This window comes from Grammomys surdaster, unplaced genomic scaffold, assembly GCF_004785775.1.
Source record: "Grammomys surdaster isolate TR1022 unplaced genomic scaffold, NIH_TR_1.0 168, whole genome shotgun sequence".
NCBI lineage: Eukaryota > Metazoa > Chordata > Mammalia > Rodentia > Muridae > Grammomys > Grammomys surdaster.
In genome coordinates, this window is record NW_021604616.1 from 5920355 (window position 1) to 5943528 (window position 23174).

Below are 23174 nucleotides of genomic sequence, written 5' to 3' on the forward strand. Positions count from 1 at the left end.
TTTTGGAGGTTTTTTTTTTTGTCTTACATTTCTTTTATTTTTATCATACAGATCTTTTGCTTATGTATTACACTTTCTGTTATTGGATCCTTGTGGTTTTTCTTTGTTTTTTTTTCTGTTTGTTTTGTCCTATTCTGGTTTGTTTTTTATATTATTATCGTTGTTGTTGTTATTATTTTAGATGCCTAAATTCTTTTTTTTAATATTAGATTCTGATTTAACTATAATGAAGTTTTAAAATATTATTTAAATAGAAATAGCTAAGAATAGGCAAGGTTAATCAGTTCAGATACATTTTACATAGACATGTAGTCTATAAAAACATCAGAAATGTCACAGAATATGACATTTAATATTAATTCATTATTAAAGATCATTTGACTAGAGACATGTTTGCTCCTGACAGTATCCTTTTCACAATTCAAGAAGAAACTGAACATCAAAACCTGCATATGGGGTCACTCCAATTGTTGCAAGACAGCAACAGGACAAAAAGTCCTATCCATTGACAGACAAAAAATACTTGACAGGAATGAACATTTGATGTGGGGATAATTGACAGTTTAGCCCTACCACGACAGACAGCGAAAACTAGTCCTTCGTAATTCCTGCATCATCTAAGATGAATCAGATGATCCTGGGACACAAGGCAGTAGACAGATGGTCCAATGTTTTGAGGACTATGGGACTGCCCAGGTTGTCAGCTGTCTCTACATTTAGGTTTTGGAAATTATGTATTTGTGCTTCCTATATATTCAGGTAATATTTAATTCATTCTTGGATTTCTGATAATGTTGAAATCTGGTTGTACTCTCCTAATCAAACTGAAGTTGTTTAGTATTGGGGAAGATGCTAGAGAATGATTTAAAAATGGTAATACAAATTAAAGTCAGAACATAAACCAGGTATAGAATTGTAAACTCTTTATTTACATCAGGTTAAATGGTATAATCCTTTATTGAATTGACAAATATGATGGGCTGGATGTTACTTCTATATTGTACTTTGGAATTTACAAAATTATTGTCAGGCTCAATTTATGTCTGAGAGAAGAGGCTTTTATTGGACAAAAAAAAAATGAGTAGCTGGGGATTGATCCTAATGCTTTGTCATACTCCCAGACACTAATGGTCCCTGCCCCAGCTAAGTTTGATGGTAATAAAGAACTGCCATACAGCCAGTGACTGGGTTGGGAGTAGATGGCCAGACTTCTAGACTGAGCAGTCAAGCGAACCACGGGCACAAGAACAGACAGTGGAGCATAGAGATCAGAATTAAAGAGATGACTGAATTCTAATGAGAGAAAAAGAAAAGGTATAGATGTGGTAGACAGGGAAGAAGGGGAGGATGTGGGAGGAGTTGGAGGAGAAGAAACAGAAATTAGAATGTATTCTATGGGAAAAAATCTATTTTCAATTAAAAAACAAAAAAAAAGGTCTATTTTCCTCTGTGAAATGTAAACTGGTTCAACTCTTACCTGAATGCCACATGACTAGAAATCAGCCATTAAGGGACGTATCACATCTTTAGAAGAAAATCTCTCCTAACTCAGCACCACGACACACCTAAGCCACAGGCTTGAGATGGGACCTTGGTTCGAACAGAAACTCAACTGACAAGGGAGAAATCCTTACAGACATGGCAGGCAATCCCTTCCTCTGCTTATTGAATGAGTGAGTGAGTGAGTGAGTCAGAGTCCTGGGTGTGGGCTACAAGGATTAGATCTTACCTTAAGGCCACTATTTTCTAAAGTGTGGCACGGTGTCCTCAATCACTCCAAAGTACACAGAACACATTTTAATAGTTACCTACTTCAGAAGGCATTAGTTTAAATATAAGTACATATTATACTTCCTATTTCACAGATATTATCATTGGCATATTCTTCTTCTTCTTCATCATCATCATCATCCAAAGGGTTCTGAGTCTCTTAAAGACAGCTAGGAGGAACAGCAGTGTGGAGAGTGGGCAGATGCAGAAACATGTATGGAGAGAAGGATGTGTGTGAACAGCTGTTAAAAGTTGAGATTTGCCATCCTGGGCACACCTATACTGTTAGTGAGACTTGCCATCCTGGGCACACCTATACTGTTAGTGAGGAAGAGGCAGAGACAGATCTGCAGGTTAAAAAGACTGTTTTGTCAAACAGCAGGGACCAGAGGAGACGGGACCAAGTAGAAACAAAAGGCTTTGTTGCCATAGTTACATCTGAGATCCAGGCAAGAGATTCCCAAGGACAGAGCCTAGGCATGGTAATATGCATGTGGAAATGCCCACCTCACACTCCTGTCAGCCCACCTAGCAGTGGTCCCTACTCCAGCAATCAGTGGTCAGCCACTACTGCCTTGCTGGGTCTATTTCTACAGATTTCTGAGTGTTTATCAAAAGAAATCTCTTCATACTTATGAATAAGAATATAGGTATAGTTAACAACATAAGGGGTCTTTTTTCTTATCCATAGGGTCTGATTTAAGACCCCCCCAGTATGTAACAGAAATTGGATAGTATCAAATCCTATATGTACTCCATTTTATTATAACTATAATAAAGCTTAATTCTTAAGTTTTGCCCAATAAGAGATTACTAAAAGGTAATAGAATTATAACAGTATGCTATAATCAAAACTCTGGGTATGGAATCTCCATCTCAAAATCTCTCACTGTATATCCTTGCCTTTCTTGTGATGATGTGTGGTCACTCAGTGCTTACATCATGAGGCGAGCCGAGGAGAATGTCAGGCAATGTGTTGTACACTACAGAAAACTCAAGTAATGAGATAACCCTACACTTTATAATCCCAAGTCCTAGTGAAGATCGGAGGTGGTGGTGGTGGATACAATATCCATAGCACAAACAAGGTGTTAAGTCAGCTCCCAGGGGGGATGGACTACGAAGGCACCAGAGTCAATAACTGTTCTAAGCTCCATACAAGTAAGAACGCTTACTTCTAGAAATCTCCATTTAATATTTCAGTACTCTATTTGATCACAGGTAGCACAATTAGAAAATGAGACTACAGTTAAAGGAAACTATCACACTTGAAATCTGTTACTAAGTGTTCTTGTCAAACACAAAACAAAGACAGAAATGGAAGAAGAAACTAGTTTCTATGAACCGTGATGGAGATGGTCACTGGCTTCATTGTGGTACAGATTTTTCACAATGCATACACACAGAAAAGGTCTTATACACTGAAAGTATAAAAGCTTTATAGAGTTGGAAAAAGCACACTTCATTGTTATGGCGCACCCAAAATATTAAGAAAGTCTTTTTGAGAATTACTATGCAAAACAATAGTTGTAGTTATCAGACAGACAACTTAAAATTAAATAAAAGACAATGCTTATATCACATCAATCCTGGAGGCCTGGGGCTGGTATCCCATAGACTGGATTCAGTAGCTGATGTGTTATTTTTGGTCTGCTAACACTTAACACTTTTCATTAAACAGTGGTTAGATTTAAAAAGTGGGAAGTACATAATCCATATTTCAGTTTGCTCTGAGGAAAACGAAAAGATGGAGCAGTAGCAGGTGCACACAGCCCTCAGCTCCAGAAGCTGCCATGAGAGGGCTCAGGCCTCACCCAGTCTTTCATGCATTTAGGCAGCAAGAGAAAACCCCCTCATCCATAAGACTCCAGAGGTTGTATGAATCCTAGAATTCTCTCTCCCTCTCCCTCTCCCTCTCCCCTCTCCCCTCTCCCCTCGCCCGCTCCCCTCTCTCCCCCTCTCCCCCTCTCTCCCTCTCTCTCTCTCTCTCTCTGTGTGTCTGTGTGTGTGTGTGCGTGTGTATTATGTGCACAGTGTACCTTACAACCATATTGTACCATAGAGTATTTTCAGACCATGGGCGACCACAAGTAACTAAAATCCCAAGAGGTGAAGCTATGGCTAAGACACAGGAACCACTGGGATTCCTTGATCCTTCCAAACACGGCCAGAGCACCCACTAGTGGAGCTGAGTGGTGTTCTTGCAATCAGACCTTAATCTGTCTCTGGAGGTGCTCTCACCTCTCCTTAGGAGCACAACCCCACTCTGCAGAGCTGGCTTAGGAAGGTCATTTCTCAAGAGCAATGGATGTCTATAAAGTCAATGATTAGCTCAAGACATTTGCCAAAGCTGTATACTGAAGTTGCTGAAAGGCTGTTCTGGAAGATAACAAATTTCTGGACTTTTAAGGGAAATGAAACAAAAAGTACAAAGATCAGGAAGAATGAAAACCAAGCAATACTTCCCTCAAGGCTTTTAACTTTCTAACAACACGGAAGACACTTACACGGATGACTGATAACCATGTATCTACCCAGCACTTTCCCTAAATTGGCATGAAAGAGGAAGATGATAGGTTTAGCTTAGAAATCTCTTGGTTTTCTTTCTGTTTCTTTCTTTCCTAGCAACATTTTCAACTTAAAATATCACAGTAAGATCACAGGCTTGGGATGTGTTAATGGTAGAGGGCAGGGGTGCTAGTTCAATCCCTAGCACTGAAGTAAATAAGAAAGAAGAATAAAAGGAAAAGAAAAGATTATATAATAATACCCAGTACTGTAAAAATTGGAGGATTTTTATCCTAAAATATAGCTTGTTAGGCTGAGCAGAAGCAATGTCGTTTCAGAAAGGATAAGTTAATGAATGAGCAAAACAAGGGTTCTGTTTGCACCAATGGCTATTAACAATTCCAATTTAGCTAAAATCCCATTACAAGCAATGTGACTTCTGATCAGAAATTTTCATATTAACGATGGTTAAAAAGTGCATGCTAGAAAACCAGGTCAGCTTGCAATGGCTTTAGTTGGTCCTTTGCTCTACTAAGAAATGTGGTGTTGGGGACTTTTTTTTTTTGTCTTTCTAGGGGTCTTTAGAACTTGAGTAACTTCCTATTATAAAGTGAGTTGAATAGGAGAATTAATTTTCTTTATGATTTTGCTTCACAGTATAAAACCAATATAAAGCTCATTAAATTTATACAGATAGAATTGTAGTAGGAGGAAAAATATATTTTATAAAGTAAAGGTAGTTTACAGAACAATATACAAATGTAGCCTCAGAGTGTGTTAAGAAAGTATACAGAGAAAATACCAAGAGGTATTTCAAATGTATACTCAAATATACATTTGAGCTAGCTCTGTGAAATAGCTTTGAAAAAAAACTTCTGCTATGATTCAGATATTAGAATTACATCAAGATATGAACATTTCAGATAAAGAATTCACAATTTAGACTACTGACAGAGCAAAGGTATTCACTGCCTTCATGGTTAAATTAGGACCAAGAGTCAGAACAAAGAAAGCTGGGATCTTGTAAGTGTATAAACTGAAATCTGGAGATTTCACAAACACCACAAACATCGCCAGTCTCAGATTACTCAAGAGAAGTAACTGACTTTGCAAAATGTAGTGGAGACAGAGACAGGTTAGGGTTATGTGTACTTAACCCACAGGAGAATCCAAGTGTGCTTCAAGCAGTGTCATTTGACTGAGTATGACGGAGCTGCTAGTCTTCCTGGAGTCATGGAGATCTTAGATCTACCGACAACTTACACCAAGGAATAAGCCATTATGTTTTGGGCAGTTTTAAATTAAATCAATTAAATTCTCCAATTTCTAATGCTTATGATTTAATAAGAATTGGTACAGAAAACAAAAATAAAACCTTCCAGGCATACAAAAGAAATAACCAGAGACTAGGCCGGGAGTTGTGTGACTCTGTTTTCTTACTTACAAACTATTCCTTTATTGTTGGAATTAAGGGAATCACAACACACTGCACAGGAACAAGGAGTGGATTTAGTAGCATTAATTTATTAGTAATAATTACAAAGAAGGAAAAAATCTAGCATCTACTTAAGGAGCAGTAGGAACAGTGGAGAGGAACAGTGATGTACATGTTACAACAGTGAGGTTGATACGTTAGGTCAGCCTCAATATATTTCCCTGTAACCAGGAACACTGGGGCAGTGGATGAGTCAAAGTGACACATCTTGAAGAATATGTCATATTTCTAAGATCAACTAGAGGACAATGTGATCTAGAAAGGCAGCATCTGTTAGTGTGACTCAACACTAAAGTTGACACCCCAATAAATAAATGGATTCACTCAGCAGAGGGCTAGTGAAGGAATCCAGAATCTATCAGCAGAATGAGAAGGCACTTCATGGCACTTCTTAGCTCCTCATTAAGTTCTTCAGATGGGCTTAAGTTTGATAATTCTATAAATTGTTATTAGAATAAATGTACTTTTCATATTAGGCACTTGGAAGTCGTGGTGGGACATAACTATAGGGCCACTCCATCTGTCCTCTCTTAGTGTAAAATGTGAATTTATTTAGGGCCAGTGATGCATTAAAATACAAAAGGAAATAATTAGGAGAAAATTTCCTAATATTTATCACAAAAACTATCAAAATTAACAAATGCAACATGTCCTCAAGACAACATTTGATTAATTAATAAGGAATTCAAGAAAGGAAACTATTTGCTACTCAGCAACAAGTAAGCCATGTCAGTATACAGTATGATGGAATTCAACAAATGACCTACATTAAGAAGCTTGCAAAACCACTTGAGGAAGAAGTCCAAGAAAAGTACTGTTTCACCATTAAAAGTGTCTTCCAAGTTAATGAATGACAGGAAAAATAATTACACATGGAACTGCTAAATTACTCTACAAGAGCTCTTGGTATACACAGTTCCATTCCGAAAGAAATGCAATTTCCAAATACTACAATACATTTTTTCTCAGATAAAACTATATATATATATAATATATATATTATATATATATATAATATAATATATTTATATATAATAATTTTATACACACACACACACACACACACATATATGATATGCCCTCTAACCACGCATGCCACCCCCAGGACCATCTGGAAAGTGTGGCCTTGCTCGGAGTCTCATGTGGCTTTGTGAGAATTCATGATACAATTCATGAAGTTCAACGAGTTCTATTCATTAATCAAACACCTGTCCAAATGACTAGTCAGGAAAAGGGGTGTGAATTTCAGACTTAATATTAAGTCCTTTCTAAGTCTTTATTCTCTCTAAGTCTTTTTATTCCATCACACATATAAAAATAAATCAATTTCTAAAAAGACTATTTCTAATTTTCTTTTAAAGCCCCTATTTATCTTCTATAAACATATCATTTGTAGTACACTGCTGAAGATTCCTATGCCACCATCGTCTGTTCCCAATCTGATAAAATCTCTTCTTTGATAATATCCAGATACAAAGCTCTGCCTGCACTCTCATGTTCGCTGTAGAACTCATTCTTAACAGTCACGATGTGGCATCAGTCTACATGTCATGTCCGACGACAGGTGGTGGAAGAATGTATGGTGGTACAAGCACAGAAGAATATTACTAGCCGTAAGTCAACGCAGGCCTGTCATCTACAGCAACATGGATGAGTCCAGGATTATGTGAAATAAGTCAGGCAAGGAAAGACAGCGTTCATACTCACCTGTGTGGGCAACAATGAGCCCTTAGTAATGACAAGATCAGTTAGATAAAAGGAACAAGTTCTGGAGTTGTCTAGCACAGTGGGGCAAAGAGAGACTGTAACAATATATCCTGTATCTAAAACCTGCCACAAGGGGGGATTTGTGAACACTCCCTCCAAAAAGAAGTGATGTTTATAGAGATGGATATACTAATTACCCAGATTTGATCTTTGTAGACTGTTACACACATGCATAAATATCATGCTCATAAACATATATAATTACTACCAGTTTAGAAACAAGGAGCCCCCCAACAAATAAAAGCATTAAATCTCCTTACAGGCATGTAACTCCATTATCTACCCTAGGGACATTATAGTTCTCTTGCTGCCAACTCAAATACTCCCTTCAGTGGGCCCTAGACTCTTCAGTTCTCTCCCATGTAAGCACTTTTAAAATGACCACCAATACCCAATACCGTCTCTTTACTACACTTCAAGAGCTTGGATCAGCTCTAGCTTGCTCCTTTATTTCCACCAAAGAACATATCCAATTTCAGATAGTTGAGAGTATTAGCAATTTCCTTCATTTGAAAATCAACTCTGTGGTTGTGTCAAAATGACCATTTATTAAGAAGAAAACCAGTATGTACCCTTCAAGAAGCTTTAAAAAATTGTAATTAAGCAAAAGCTCTTATTCAAGAATAAAATAAATTCTTTAGAGATAAACAGCCCACAGGCAGCTGCAATGGGGCAGTGGGATGGGGCAGTGGAATGGGGCAGTGGGCACTGCCTCCGCCTGGCTCACCTCTCCCGAGGAACAGCAAACCAGTATTCAGGCTGCTTTCTTCTCTTGCTGTATTGCTGGACCATAGAGGTGGTGTGACTGGCAAAGGATTTTCTCATTGGCTTTCCCACTTTGATGCACAGAAACATGGGTGGGGTCTTACTCTTTTCTTCTTTTGAGGGAAGTATATCTGAATCACATGAGAAAGCATTCCTCAATCCCAATAACATCAGTGACAGCTAAAGTTCTCAGCTTACAAAGAGGGGTTGGCCACATGTGGTAGCAGGATTCAGCTACATAGAATTAGACCTAATGAACCATCAGACTTTCTTTGGCACACAAGGACAATATGCTTGCATGTTTCAGGTTAGTACGTGTCATACGGCGTGATATACATTAAAGGTGAGCATAAAAATCAGCACAGGGACAAATAGAATCCACAACTAATTTTAGAACTAAAATATCTCAAAAGCATTTTTGGCTGGGCAATGGTAGCATGCACCTTTAATCCCAGCACTTGGGAGGCAGAGGCAGGGAGACCTCTGTGAGTTGCCACCAGTTAGCCCTGGTATATGAAACAAGTTCTACCAAGGGTACATAGTGAGACCTCCTCTCCTCTCCTCTCTCCTCCTCTCCCCTCGCCCCTCTTTTCCCTTCCTACCCACCCCCATCTCTCTCACACATCCATACACAGTTTCAACTTCTTTAAATTTAGGCATGCAAGATAAGAAAAAGAAAATTGTTTGAAAGAGTTAAATAATTCTGAAATAGAAGTCTATATTTAGTTCAAGTTCTAAATAGATACTATGGTTTATAAATTTTTACCTCAGTCACTAATGCTCAGTGACAACCTGCCACAGGAAATAAAGTGGACCATAATCAGACACAGGGCTTCCATGTACACACACATGGAAATGTTCGTACGCACGTACATACATACATACATACATACATACATACATACATGCGTACGTACACCAAACAAACTATCCAACTAAAATCAAACCAACCAAACAAACAATATCTTACCTTCAATGGGTACCTGAATTCTCTTTAGCAGCCATAATTGAATCTCAGATTTATTATCCATCTGTGCACCTTGACAGATCTTGTCTAGAGATGATTCCAAAGAATCCAGAGCCTCTTTATTGTTAATTACAGTTTCTTCTCCACTAGGATCTAGTTTTGGGGGTAGAGTTTCTCCCCCCTTTGCCCAGAGTGTCCCTGGCTCTTTGATGCCCTCAGGTGGGGAACCACCTGCTTGGGGAAGGGAGCTACTAAGTGTGATGTCTATTCCTCCTGGGTCAATACTTTTGCAATCACATGGTTCTGACTTCTGCACATTTTCTGACAGCTGTGACCCTTCTTGGTTTTTATTTAGGTAAAATTCAATGAGTTTAACTTTATCTAGATCTTCATGTATATTCAGCGAGCTTTCCCTCCAGTTTTCTGGGGATCCAGACTGTTTGTCTACTTCTGGCGCTTCATCTTGCTTCTCACCAGTTTCTAAATCTAGGGTCCTCTTCAGCTCAGCATCACTCTCTGTTCTCAGAAGGTCCGGGGCTGGCCACAGCCGCCCTTTCTTTGCAGACGTGATTGTTTGCGGCACATCTTTCTTTTGGGCATCTCCTTTGTCCATCCCACTCCCAGATTGAGAAGAAAGTTCTTCCAAGTCAACAAAGTCCTCATCTCCTAAAAGACAGTTTTCTTTGGCTGTAGATTCCAAGGCAGCAAGCATGCTTGAAGGTCCCTTGCTGAGGTGAGTCACTGAGGGAGACTCACTGGCTGTTCCCCTGGAAGATTCCAGATTCTTTAATTTCCACAACTCAGAGTCGTCTGGGGGCTCCTTACGTGTGCGTTCCATCGACTCCTCAGAAGAGCCCACTGATTTGGCATCTAAAGCAAGGGTCCTCTCCCCGTTCTGCTGTCGTTTTTCCTTGTTGATAGACTTGAATTTACTGAAGGGATTGATATCCTTCTCTGAAGCCAGGTCCTCCCATTCTCCAGGCCTGTACAGAGGACAAAGATCCCGAGGTAGGTCACTGTAAGGGCAAAAACGGTGGATGCACATGGAATGTTAAAAACAAAAGCAAAAATGAAGTGGAAAAAAGAAACAAAACAACACAACCAAAACATATTCCAACTTAAAGTTATGCTGAAGATGATTTCAAAATAAGAAAATGAAACCAAGAGATTGATTATAAATTAAAATATAACTCAACCAAAAGGAGTGACAAATGAATGAGCCACATGAGTTGTACCTTCTGATAGATCATACAGATGTGTTCAGAGCATACAGATGTTACCTGAAAGACTCTTCAATAGGAAATTAGTTTCTGATATTTACAAAGGAAAGCACAAAGGAGAGATTTAGCATCAATGACTAAAATTCCTTAAGTCAAATGTTTCCCTTTTTATAAATTTGTAGAAAGTAGAAATCAACTGCAGAATCCTGAAAGGCTTCCTGATAACTCTGCTCATTTATCTGGTCTCTATAGACTGACTTTGAATATATATATGTATATATGTGTATGTATAGTTTCTTGCCTTAAAAATGGATTTTTCTAATTAAAAAAAATCTACTACTTACAAAAGAAGTACAAAAGTTAACTTTCATTATTACTGGAAGTAATAGCACTTTACAATTTAAAGCGGTACATCAAAATAACTTTTATAGAAAAGTTCTTAAAATATTGCATATGTTTTTAAGGCATTTTAAAATATATAATAACAATAATGTAACAACTGATTTATTAACTGAAACATGTTATCCCAATATATAGTTAGTTACTGCCCTCTTATAGGAGATGTTTAGAACTCAGATTTGAATTGTATGAAAGATTTGCTAAGTATGTTCTTCCAAGTTCAAAAATCAATGGCCAGGACATTATATGTTTTAGTTAGGTTGATAGTTTGCTAGTTTTTATGTTGTTGCTTTGCGAGTTTGTTGAGTAAACCAGACTGCCTTTGAACTTACAGCCCTCCTTCCTGGACCTCCCAAGGGCTAGGATTACAGCATGTACCACTACACTTGGTTAAGAAAAATACACATTTTAGTATGACCAGAAAAATCTTAAGGCCCGCTGTGTCTTCGCCTACAATACTAGTAGAATCTCTGCTGAGTTCATAGAGATACAGTACTCCTTTCCAAAGTGAATACTTTCAATTTCAGATTATTAAGTGTGCTTTCTTAAAGGGTTTCAAGTAGTACTTTTTCCATTCTAGCTTTAAAAGAAACGATCATACCAATAAAAGAACTAAGTTCCAAGCAGTTTTGAGTTTAAACAAAGACTTCCTCCCTGGAGTTACTTTATGAAGTATTTGTATTGATAACCTAGGCTTTTCCCAATAGGAAATGAAACCCCATATAAGTGCTAGGCTCTACTAAATAGCTTTAATTTACCGTTCAATTTAATTAGCATTCATAGGAGCCTATGCTAAAACACAGTAGCAGCCGAGCATTTGTCCTGTAGGAATGTGAATATGCTAAGTGAAAATGCTGAAGATGCTTTGATTTCAGTTAAATAACTGAGATCATTCTCTCACATTGCAACTTGAAATTTCATCTTGCAGACCAAAGACTGTGGCGTGTCCTTCACTGTCAAGAATGCCTCGCATCCTTGATTAACTAGTCAGAGTTCCTTCATAGACAGACAAGCTCTCTTACCTCTTGGCTGACACAGTCGCCTGCATTCCATTAGCCTCCCACCTAAGCTTGCCCACCTCCCAGTCTCCTTCCTTTTCCCCATCCAGGCTGCCAGCTCCCCAAGTCAGATGGATTTAACCATAAGCTCTGTGTGTCTGCAACTGCCAAGCATGCTTCGGCAAGGTATACAATGGTGGCAACTGGTTCCTCTGCTAATTAATATTTTTCTACATTTAGCCAGGCAACTAATAGGGAATCAACAATCCTCCTACTTTCTGTGGCAGCTGGAACTATTAAATATCTACCCAAACCCTAAACCCCAAAACCCAAATGTGAGGATGGCTAGAGTTGTTTAGTCACTCCCTATCTCCCTACCTTGCCCTCTCTCTTTTCTGTCCTTTTTTTCTCCTGTCTTCCCTCCCTCCCTCCCTTCTTCCTCCCCTCCTTCTTTCCCTCTTTCCTCCCTTTCGCTCTCTCCTGTCTCCTCTCCCTTGGCCCCTTTCTCCCTCGCTATCTCCCCCCCCACACCTCAGGTAGATTTAAAGTAGATATTTTTTTCCTTTACGATTTGTAAAACTTTACTGTTTTCTTAATCATTTCTATTTCCAATTTTTTGATTTTTCAACTTCATAACACAACAGCTCCATATTTTGGTTTCCTTCTACATTGTCCCTTGCTTCTACAATGCCCTGGCTTCTGCAAATACCTTCACTCTGAAATTCCATTTAAAGCTCTCTCTAGCCCCTGGGCTAAAAAGAAGAAATGGCCCTTACGATGGCAAAGCGTCTTTGATCTTCATGTGGGAAATGTCGTTGTACAGGGCAATGGAGACCACCTCTTCCATGGGGCAGATGAGACCATATTCTTCACACCCGTTTTCAATCACCAAGGGATCAGACTTATGAGGGTCAAACATGATGTTGTTAGGAGTGACAATCATGACACCCCCAACCACACCCTGCAGAAGGAAGAAACACAAGGGATTACTTGGGATAGGAAAGTATTCCTCGGCCATCACAGGACCTTCAGTTACTTTGTCCTTCCACAGTCTTTCCCTTTGTGAGCCACAGTTTCCTGTGTGACAATCACATCCATGTTAGGAAAGAACAATGCTGGGCTGGGGAGTCATCAGAGTCATGACAGTTAGCTCCTTGTTGCTCATACAGCTGCAACTGGATGACAGTGTTGAGATCTTGCCCCATACACTCATGTCTCACGGGTCCCCATTTCTCTATCAGAAACATAGCAGACTGTCCCAAGCCCATTGATGATCAAGAACAAGGTACTTTACAATCCACTCAGCAAGACATCACCATGTTTCTAGTCTTTCTAGCTCATGTGTGTAGTGCTGAAGGAGAATCAGAATCGTAGTGCCAAAGAACAGTCCAATACTTTTGTCTAACATAACTGCAAGTATCATTGCCAGCAAAATTAAATATAAGCAACAACAGGGAAAACTTGCAGTTGCAATTTGTACAGCTGTGTTGCAGAAATTAGTCAGTAGCCTATAGATAGTCAACTCTGGAGATTTCTCAGACTACACTGAATTCCCCCGTTGATCAGCAAGATAGTATCTATGAGGGACCTTAGGATACTCCCAGTAGCTAAGCCAATTGATATCTTTGATGAGTTTTGTAATTATCTTTCTGAATTATTTGCAGTTCAGGATTTTTTTTAAAGCTTTTCTGCTGTTTGCAATCTGATGCAAATTTTCAACTCTAAGCACAGACTATCAATACAGACCTTTCTTCAAAAGTTCACAAAAAGTTGGGTTTCTTTGGTAAACATCAACAATCAGAAAAGTAAGAATATGATACAGCTGAAGTAATTTTGAATACTAACATCCACAGTATCAACACTAAATTGAAAACTTCCATTCCCTAGATTAGCGATAAAATCATTACAAGAATCATCTCCTTTAGGTACCACACCCCAATAGTTAAATCTTAGTATCATTCTTATCCTATAGATGGTAAAAGTGTACAATAAGGATACCCTAGCACCTTTCTCACATCTCATATCCAGGAAGTGGTAAGAGTTGGAACTTAAATCCTGCAAGTCTTTACTGTTAAACTCAGACTGTCTCCGTAGAAATTTACAGGTCAAGAGCTTTAAAAAAAAAGGTAAATCCAAAAAAAAAAAAAAGGGAAAATCAAAAATCACACATTCATTTAAGTAGGGAAAAAGCAAAGCAACCAGTAAGAAAAATCAATGAATGTTTGTCAAGTCGTGCACTGAAGCTGTGGATAAAAATATTCTAACAGAGCCCCCCATGCAGCAGTGACCCATCTTGGTTAGTTTCTGCAGATCCCTGACCAGTCAGCAACCAGGGTTGCAGGTACCTTTCCATCCGTGAAGTAGCGACAGTTCATCTTGAGGAATTTTACGACACCTGGCTCATCCTCTTCAGAAGTGGATGATAAGACCCTCTCGATGGGTTTTAAGGCCTTTCTAGCTAAGTCCGCATCCTATAAAAGCAAAAATGTCCAAAATTAAGGGGAAAAAAATCACCCTGCAAAACATACTATACCATAAGTATGCTAGCTCTACTTTTCCTTGAACATTAAAAAGAAAAGTAACACATGTCCTTCAAAATTACCACAAATTATTTAGTTTTGGTTTTCAAAAGTTTCTCTATTTGTAACCTCATACATTCTTGACTATAAAAGCAGAATATTAATACCTTTCCTTAGAAGCTTGCTAAAAGTTGGATTTTTTTTGTAAACACCAACAATCAGAATACTAAACTCATGACACAGCTGAAGTAATTTTTAACGTTAGCATCATCCGTGTCAACCCAAATTGAAAACTTTATTTCCTAAATTAGAGGTAAGATTGGTAAGTATCCCAATCAAACTAAGATTGAAAAATATATGTAAGCCCATAAATGTTTTTGAAAATATCCAAAATGAAAGAACTCATTGTAGATTACTGATTCCAATTTCCTAGGGAAAAGCACAATGTACTCACTTAATTGGGGATTTAGCATCCTGCTTTTGTACAGTGGTCTCAACCTGTGGGTAGTGACCCCTTTGGGGACTGAATGACCCTTTCACAAGGGTCACCTAAGACCATCAGAAAACACAGGTATTTATATTATGATTCATAACAGTAGAAAAATTACAGTTATGAAGGAGAGACAAAAATAGCCTTCTGGTTGCGGTCACTACAACATGAAGAACTGTATTAGGGGATCACAGCATTCAGAAGGTTGAGAACCACTGCTTTTACACACAGAATGCACTTTTACCTTTGAGACCTTTGGTAAAAAGGTGCGTTGAGATAGGATACATTCTCTCAACTAATCTCACCACTTTACAAAAGTTTTCAGATGCAGTCTTTTAAATATATAGTATACTGATTTTCACAACTAATCATAGGAATGAACTTCTGTGTGTAAGATGCCAGCATACATACAGGCAACTTATCGTACTCTGCATCTGATGATGATGGGGAGACTGTAGCACCAGGGGTGGATGACGAGAGCCGTAAGGTACTAGAAGGGATGTTGGCATCTGGCACAAACAGGACCTGAGAACAAGAAAGCATGGCTGGGTGAGGGTCTAAGTCAAGCAACTCCTGAATTCACACTCAGGGAACTCACACCTCTGTGCATCACACTCAGTGCTTCAGTAAGACCCAGGGAGCTATCATTCTACTAATAAGCAACACGGCATCTTATAAACTACCCATGAACCATACGTAGCAATATAAATGTTACAGAGCAATATAAATGTCTATGGAATACTGACACTGCAGGAGAACCAGCGAGCATCTGATCAGTCCAGGTAAAGCCTGCACAGTAGGAACTGGGAAGGAAGGGGGAAGAGCTTTTGAAGGAGTAGGACTAACACAGCTTGAGTATACCTCAAATACTTGGGGCCAGTACTTCAGTGCATACATGGTGGTTTGAATCGGTATGCACCTCATAGACTCATGTGTTTCAATGCTTGGCCCACGGGAGTGGCACTATTAGGAGGTTTGGCTTTGTTGGAGTAGGTGTGCCCTTGTTAAAGGATGTGTGTCACTGTGGGGGCGGGTTTTGAGGTCTCCTATGCTCAAGCTCTGCCCAGTGTGGAACACAGTCTCCTTCTGCTGCCTGTAAATCAATATGTAGAACTTTCAGTTTCTTCTCCAGCATCATGTCTGCCTAGATCTTGCCATGACTCCCCCATGATGATAAAGGATTAAACCTCTAAAATTGTAAGCAAGCCCCAATAAAAATGTTTTCCTTTATAAAAGTTACCTTGGTCATGATATTATGAAACACTAAGACTATATATATAATATGTAATGTTCATGTATATAAATATATACTTTTCTATTATTTATTATATTTGTTTATTAATATATTAAATATGTTTAAATGTATAATATATATATGTATGTATATATGCCTGCATAGACTTAGCTAGCTTTAATAATCTGAAAACTCAAATCTAAAGTGTCCCAAATAGGCGTAGTTTCAGAATTTGGAGCATTTTGGAGTTTAGATTTCTGCACTGTAATTGCTAAAGCTATATAAGGAGGGAAAAGGAAGCATGGCAGGCTACCGCAGAGAATACTCCTGTGCCAGGTAGCACTGGAAAGTCCAGGCTGGTAACTATACAGAGCAGGTTACAAGACAATACCAATATAGTCATCCCTATATTTTCTCTCCTCATTGTATTTTACTGATTAAGACTAAAACTAACCCAACAAGTGTATAATAATCTATACTGCAAAACAGTCTGTCTCCTGGACTGGTATTATGATACCATAATTCAATATTCTTTCAGTGAAACAGCTACATTTGGGCATGGAATCAAATATAATGTTAAAATAAAAACCTTTGTTGTTACTGACAGAATTTGAAGGCAATCATTTAACAACTGATCTCAGATCAATAGTGTTAACATTTCTATTTTAGCATTAGCTATCTAAATGTCACTTCAGAGAGCTGGTAAGATGGCTCAGTGTTTGTGTTCCAAGTCTGATGACCTGAGAAACCCAAGAAAAAGCCAGATGCAGCATCACATCTAGATCTCCAGCACTCTTAACAGGAAGATGGGAGGAGAAGCACAGGGACGCTTGCAGGCCAGCTAGTCCTGAGCACACAGCTGAGCACCCGAGACAAGACTGATGCTGCCTAATCCACAGAGAGAGAAAACTGCCTTCTAAAAGTTTTCTGTCACACTTATGTGTGCTCCTAAACTTTCATGCCCCCACACACAGGGGCCGGGGACAAAAAAACCTCATTTGAATCCAGAAAAAAAAGAATGAGCTAAAAACCAGAAAATACATTAAGATAGGGATGAGAAAAATCTAAGTCAATGGATGTAAGATGACGACTGCTGAAAATATGTACCACATAATTAATAAACACCTATGGAAAGGTTGACCAAAAGCAGCTCTGAGTGTCCATAACGCAACACAAAGAGACATCGGCGTTCATAAGATAAAACCAAGCCCGTTTCTCAGGGGTGTAAGTACTCTCCTACGTCGTCTCATACAAGCCTCATGCTGAACTACAGAGCCTCCATGATGTGCTAGCCATGAATATAGTGAGGACATTTAGAGGCTTACTCCTTATCACCCCTTCAGTATCAGCTGACAGCAACTGCCCAGGCTTTGAGTTCTATGAAATCCATTCACAGATGATCCCAGTTGTGTGGTCTTAGTGCATAGTGCCTGCATTTATCTCATGTAGAGAAATGAAGTCTCTGAACTCTGGGAAAGTATCAGGCAACACAGTAGGAGACAGCATGTGAGAAAGCTGAGAAGCTGGGCAGGCTTCTTCAGTGTGGAATTGGGCCTTAACCATGGCTGGGGAGAGGTTTTCTTCCTGTGCTTGTTCCAATACAAGACAATGGAGGTTTGAGGTGTTAATGTTCTTTATCATAAAACGAATTGGCTTTTTAACCTAGAGAAAAAAATTAAGTATATATATATAGCCAAAGTGTCTTACAAGAAGGAAAACATTATTAAGTGTATATTCACAGGACACTTAAAAGAGTACAAAAATACATGTGTTATACATTAAACCACATTTGGAACAAGTAACAAAACAGTCTAACTCAGAGCCTCCTGAAAAGCACTGTAGGTTTCAGCTATTTTTTTATAAAGCTATTCTGATCCTATTATTTGCCTTTTGAAGCAACAAGTCTAGGGTAAGATTTCAGTTAATGTAACGAGAAAGTCTTCCTCCCAGCCATCATCAAAGCCAGCCTAGTTCTCTGCCTCAAGGCCATCAGCAAACCAATCTCAGAAGGATAACTCTCAAACTTTCTGGAAACAGAGTAAATCAAATTGGCTCAGATTGATCAGGTCCACTGGCGAGATACAATTAGATATCCAGTAATTTCGTGGACAAGGTTGTACTTGACCTTAGAGATGTACTTTCAGTGACTGAGCCATTAACACATTGGTTGAATGCATTTTTGGAGTTAAAAAAAAAAGCAGCTAAATATGACATCCTGTACCGAGTACCAAAGGTTACTGTATCAGAGTAGAGAGGAAGCACTGTACATTTGTCAGTTTATTTAGGCTGGCTACAGTTATTAGAATCCTGAAGCACAATGTAGGTTGGTTTTCTCCTGACGATCTTTCTCAATGTCTTTCTTTTAATTTGGCAGGTGGACAATTATCGTACAAATTAAGATTAAAAAAAACAAGCAAAATTATTTCGAAATTAAAATAAAATAATGGCATGTTTCCTAATAGATTAAATTGAACTCATAAATCAGAGTTAAATCAGATTGTAAGGGATCTGTGTTATATTTGACAGGAAAAAAGTGTTTATTAAGCCGGGCGGTGGTGGCGCACGCCTTTGATCCCAGCACTTGGGAGGCAGAGGCAGGTGGATTTCTGAGTTCGAGGCCAGCCTGGTCTACAGAGTGAGTTCCAGGACAGCCAGGGCTATACAGAGAAACCCTGTCTTGAAAAAAACAAACAAACAAAAAAGTGTTTATTAATTTAAAACTCTTCTTGACGGCCCCGGAAACACTTCCAAAGATAAAGATGGTGATGATAAATGTGTCAATCAAAATCCAAGGCTACATCTCTGAGCTATTTATCAGAACTAAGACTCCTTCAGAACTCTTGGCTCTAAGGGAGATGAATGAGTCATCATTGAAGACAATTCTGTAGCACCAATACAAAGTTATTTATTATGGTAACAAAAAATGAAGGCAAACTTTCTAAAGTAATGTTCAACATAAAAAATAATTACCTGGCCTGGAACAATTGTGTGTGTGAAGAGTTTATTCAGTTCCACTAATTTATTGGGAGTGACGTTAAACTTCAGTGCAACAGAGTTGAGGGTGTCCTGGCTTCCGGCCTACAGGAGTGAGAAGAACAAGTGTCAGGTTATCTAAGATAAAGCCAAAACCAAAACAAACAAACAGATACCAAGCACCAACTTGGTCAGGACAACAGTCAACAAAACATAACGGCTCTGTCCAGATGTACCATAAAAAGGAGCAGAGATGAAATTTTCCTTTTTCTGTCCTTCCTTGAGCGTGGTTATTTTGTGCTGCTGTTGTTTTTCAGTTTTGTATTGAGACAAAGTCACACTTCAGCCTGAAAATCACTAGGTAGCCCAACTTCGCCTCAAGATTGCAACAGCCCTTGTGCCTCAGGGGCACTGAGATTTCAGGTGTGACTACCACGCCTGGCTCATTTATAACACTTAATAAAACTACACACAAAAGCATCTTAACAGCAGTTCACTTCTGGACTTCCTCATCTTCTGACGTTACCGCGCACTAACAGAGTTCTAACTCTCCTTTGGCAAAACTTAGGTGTATTACTTTACTTTCTATTAGAAAACACATCCAACCCTAAGGATTCTCAGGCTTTAGCATCAACATAAAACATGAGACAGAGTCCACACCCTAGAACTGGTCCAGTCCTGCTGCTCACTGGTTGCATGGCTTTCCATGGTCAGTCTAAAACAAGGATTTATCAGAAAAACACAGTCATCGAAGAGCAACATTTAGTTTCTTCTAAGAAGTCAAAGCAGACCATCATTAGTGCTATTTCACAGTGAATTTAAATAGAACTACAATTGTGTGCCCACATCGTATGCCGTCTATGATAAATAGAACACAGCTGCTGGGCTCCAGGAGCTCAGAGTGCAGCGACAAAGGCGAGTTCATGGCACAAAGAGTGAGGTCACAATAAACGACCCTTGTGCAGCATCATCTATAGATTCAAGGATATGGAAACATACCTTGACATGGGTCAAGAATACGACACGAAAGGGGTCTAGTTTCTGCCTTGAATAAGAGAGCTAAGGCACAAGATAGACATTAAACCAAGTATCAGTTAAATGTTGCAGTGTATTTGTGCATACTGTGAACGGGTAGATTGTTATTTACTGGAAAAACCAATTTCTAGTTTGTGGGATGGCCTAACACACACCTTCAATCCGAGATTTCTGTTTATTGTAAACAGGATAAAATAAAGTCAACCATAAGTCAAGAGGTGTAGAAGCAACCAGTTGACAGGGAGTGAACATAGGAAAATACCATAGCAAGTAAGAAGTCAGGACGGATGGAAAGACGTACAAAAAGTAGTAAGGAAGGACACTCAGTTTGAGGGGTTTTGAGCCAGCATGGAGAAGGAGGGATTATTCTGGGGACGTCGGCTGAGGAGTAAGGTCAGCCGGGTGCTTCCTCTGCCTGTGTGAGTTAGCAGGCTTTCACTCCAGCATCAGGTTTCCAAATCTTTATTGGTAAAATGGAATGTGTGAGATTTTGTTTAAAAAAAAAAAAACCAGCAGTTAAAATGACTTACTGATAAATGAGAGGGAAAAAAACCTGATCTAGACTTTCTGGATGGTGAGAAGAGGTAGGAGTGGCCATGGAGAGCAGGGGAGGTGTGTCTAAGAGCCTGGTTTGTATAAATACTTGGATCAAAATGCTATTGCTCTTTGGAAAAGGATCAGGCATAGAGAAGATCTAAGGGGATATGTTAAGCAGCAACAGATCGATGGCTTTGAATCTTAGAGAAGATGTATGGGACAGACACCTACACTTCGTAGTCATGGCTAGTCTGAAGACAATCCATCTGTTTGTCTGGTGGAACAAAGCTGTGGGCATCCTAAACTGAAAAGGTTCCTCCTTTGTTGCAAAGGTCATCTCATTAAACCAGGTTCTAGTAGGATATATGAAGTGGATCCCTTCAGGGCCTTCCAGATGATCCTAAGCAAGGTTGATAATCAGTAGAGTGACAGACATCGTAGCCAGAGAGAAAATGTGGATTGGTCTTAAGCACTGTGTATTCACATGCTAAGTTCTGCATCCCAAGATCAGGCTGCAGTCTGACCACGGGCATTGTATTGACCAATGTGCTGTAAAGAATGCTCCCTAATAATCTCCAATTGTTAAAAAGCTAGAGCCTATGACTGGGCAAGGGGGAGAGAAAGGCAGAACTTTGGATGGAGTGAGGAAATCGGAGAAGAGATCACAAGGAAAGAGAAGGAAAAGGAAAAGGAGAGGAAGGAGGTCACCATGAGGTAGGATGAACCACGAGAATGGACCATAAGCATGTGGTCATGAAAAGCTTACCACACATAGTACAGAACAAGACTCAGCTGGCATGTAATGGGGCATTTATTGTGTTTTAATAAATGAGTCGGGTGAGAATAGCTCAGAGCTTGTCCAGCACAGAGCTAGCAGCTTATTAATAAAATCTGATGTCTCTGTGTTATTTACTTGGGAATTAAATGGGATAGAGTGGGTCAGAATCACCCTTCCTACATAAAATTACTACAACAGAGGGGAAAAAAAAGACATGACCTAAAACAAGTCTTGAGAAACCACATTATGTGATGGGTACTCGAGAAGGATGTAATGAAGGGCGAGGTGAGTCAAGGAAAAAGTGTGCTTCCATCATACAGCACTAGTGATCACTCCAGCCATCCGACTGCACTTACAGTGTACTCCATGGTACCCTGCGGCTTCTGCACCACCATCTTCTTCTCTTTCTTATCATGAGTTTTGCTTAGATTGTCATCTGAAGAAGAAATCATACACTGATGAATAATTTCATTTTCAGGAATTGAAGACACACTATATCTATATTATATAAGAATCCACTATCAAATTAATATAAGAAATGATATCAGTAGGAAAGTAGGCAACAGGTAGAAACGGAACACACTCATAAGGTATACTGCATCTGTGATCACCAGAATAAATGATTAATACCCATTGTAACCAATAATACAAACAAAAATAGGGTAAAGTTTCCAGTTATTAAAATATTAGTTTAAATGGGAATATCTAATGGAATGAAGTTGCAGCCAAACCAGTAAAATCACTATATAAACTATGTACAATGCAAATAACTTTAGCCTTTTAGGAAGTGCTTTGACTTATGTAACAACAACGATAAGATGTTCATTCTCTGATTAAGTTATCTTTCTTTTAAGAGGACAAACTTCAAAAAAGAAATAGTAAACACATATTTCTTAAAATTTTATAATATAAACATAGAAGAACCATAATTCTAACAACAGATTAGGGTATAATATAATTTGCTATGTTTTTAGTTTTGGTTTGTTTTATTACTTTGAGACAGGTTCTAGAGTATCATAGGTTAGAACTGAACTTTTTATGTAGCCAAGGATGACTTTGAACTCCTGATCTTGCTGCCTCCACCTATGATTCCCTGGAGTTACAGGTATGCACCACCACATTTTATGCCGTGCTGAGGAGTAAACTGGGTTTTATGCATGGTAGGCAGGCACTTCCCAGATTACTTTTCTGTTACTACAAGTCAAAATGGTCTGCTATTGCCAGCTTCATATGATTCCACTGAATTGTTATAGTTAAATACATTATGATATATTAATATAAATATAAAAAACATGTAGACATATTCTAAATGATTAAAAAAATAGGAGTAACAAGAGAATGTCAAATTGAAAACAAGAAGAGATACTCCAACATTTATCTGCACAGAAAAAATGCATATCAAAATTAGAACTAGATACTTGATCTCAGGAAGAAACATGAACGGCTCCCAGAGATGTAACCTGATTCAGCCACTGCAGCTCCAAGCACCTACAGGTTCTGTATCTCTGAGCAGTTAAACTCACAGATGCACAGGCTCTCCCATGAGGAAAGCACTTTGTATATACCACGGTAGTCTGCTTGAGGATGGCCATCACTGTCCTCTGAGGCAAATGTGAATGAAGCTGAGGAAATGTGGTAGTTGTGCTCTGGAATTCCAAGGTAGTCATTAGAGATAACAAACCAGAGGTACACAGCCACAGAATCATACCAAGAGGAACA

At 38.9% G+C, this 23174-nt stretch overlaps 1 protein-coding gene across 2 annotated transcripts in view; it reads right to left on the reverse strand.

The window, feature by feature from the left end:
• Nucleotides 1-23174, reverse strand: part of Ncoa7 (nuclear receptor coactivator 7) — a 138286-nt gene that overhangs the window by 33377 nt on the left and 81735 nt on the right. The window contains exons 4-10 of one of the 2 annotated variants that reach the window (XM_028766428.1): nt 21812-21891; nt 19103-19210; nt 15310-15423; nt 14235-14360; nt 12666-12850; nt 9276-10255; nt 8268-8436 (exon numbers count right to left, since the gene is read on the reverse strand). In XM_028766428.1, the coding sequence (XP_028622261.1) occupies nt 8268-8436; nt 9276-10255; nt 12666-12850; nt 14235-14360; nt 15310-15423; nt 19103-19210; nt 21812-21891 (1762 nt within the window). Of the gene's footprint in view, nt 1-8267; nt 8437-9275; nt 10289-12665; nt 12851-14234; nt 14361-15309; nt 15424-19102; nt 19211-21811; nt 21892-23174 lie in introns of both variants that reach the window. The other variant, XM_028766427.1, reaches the window with a different exon arrangement.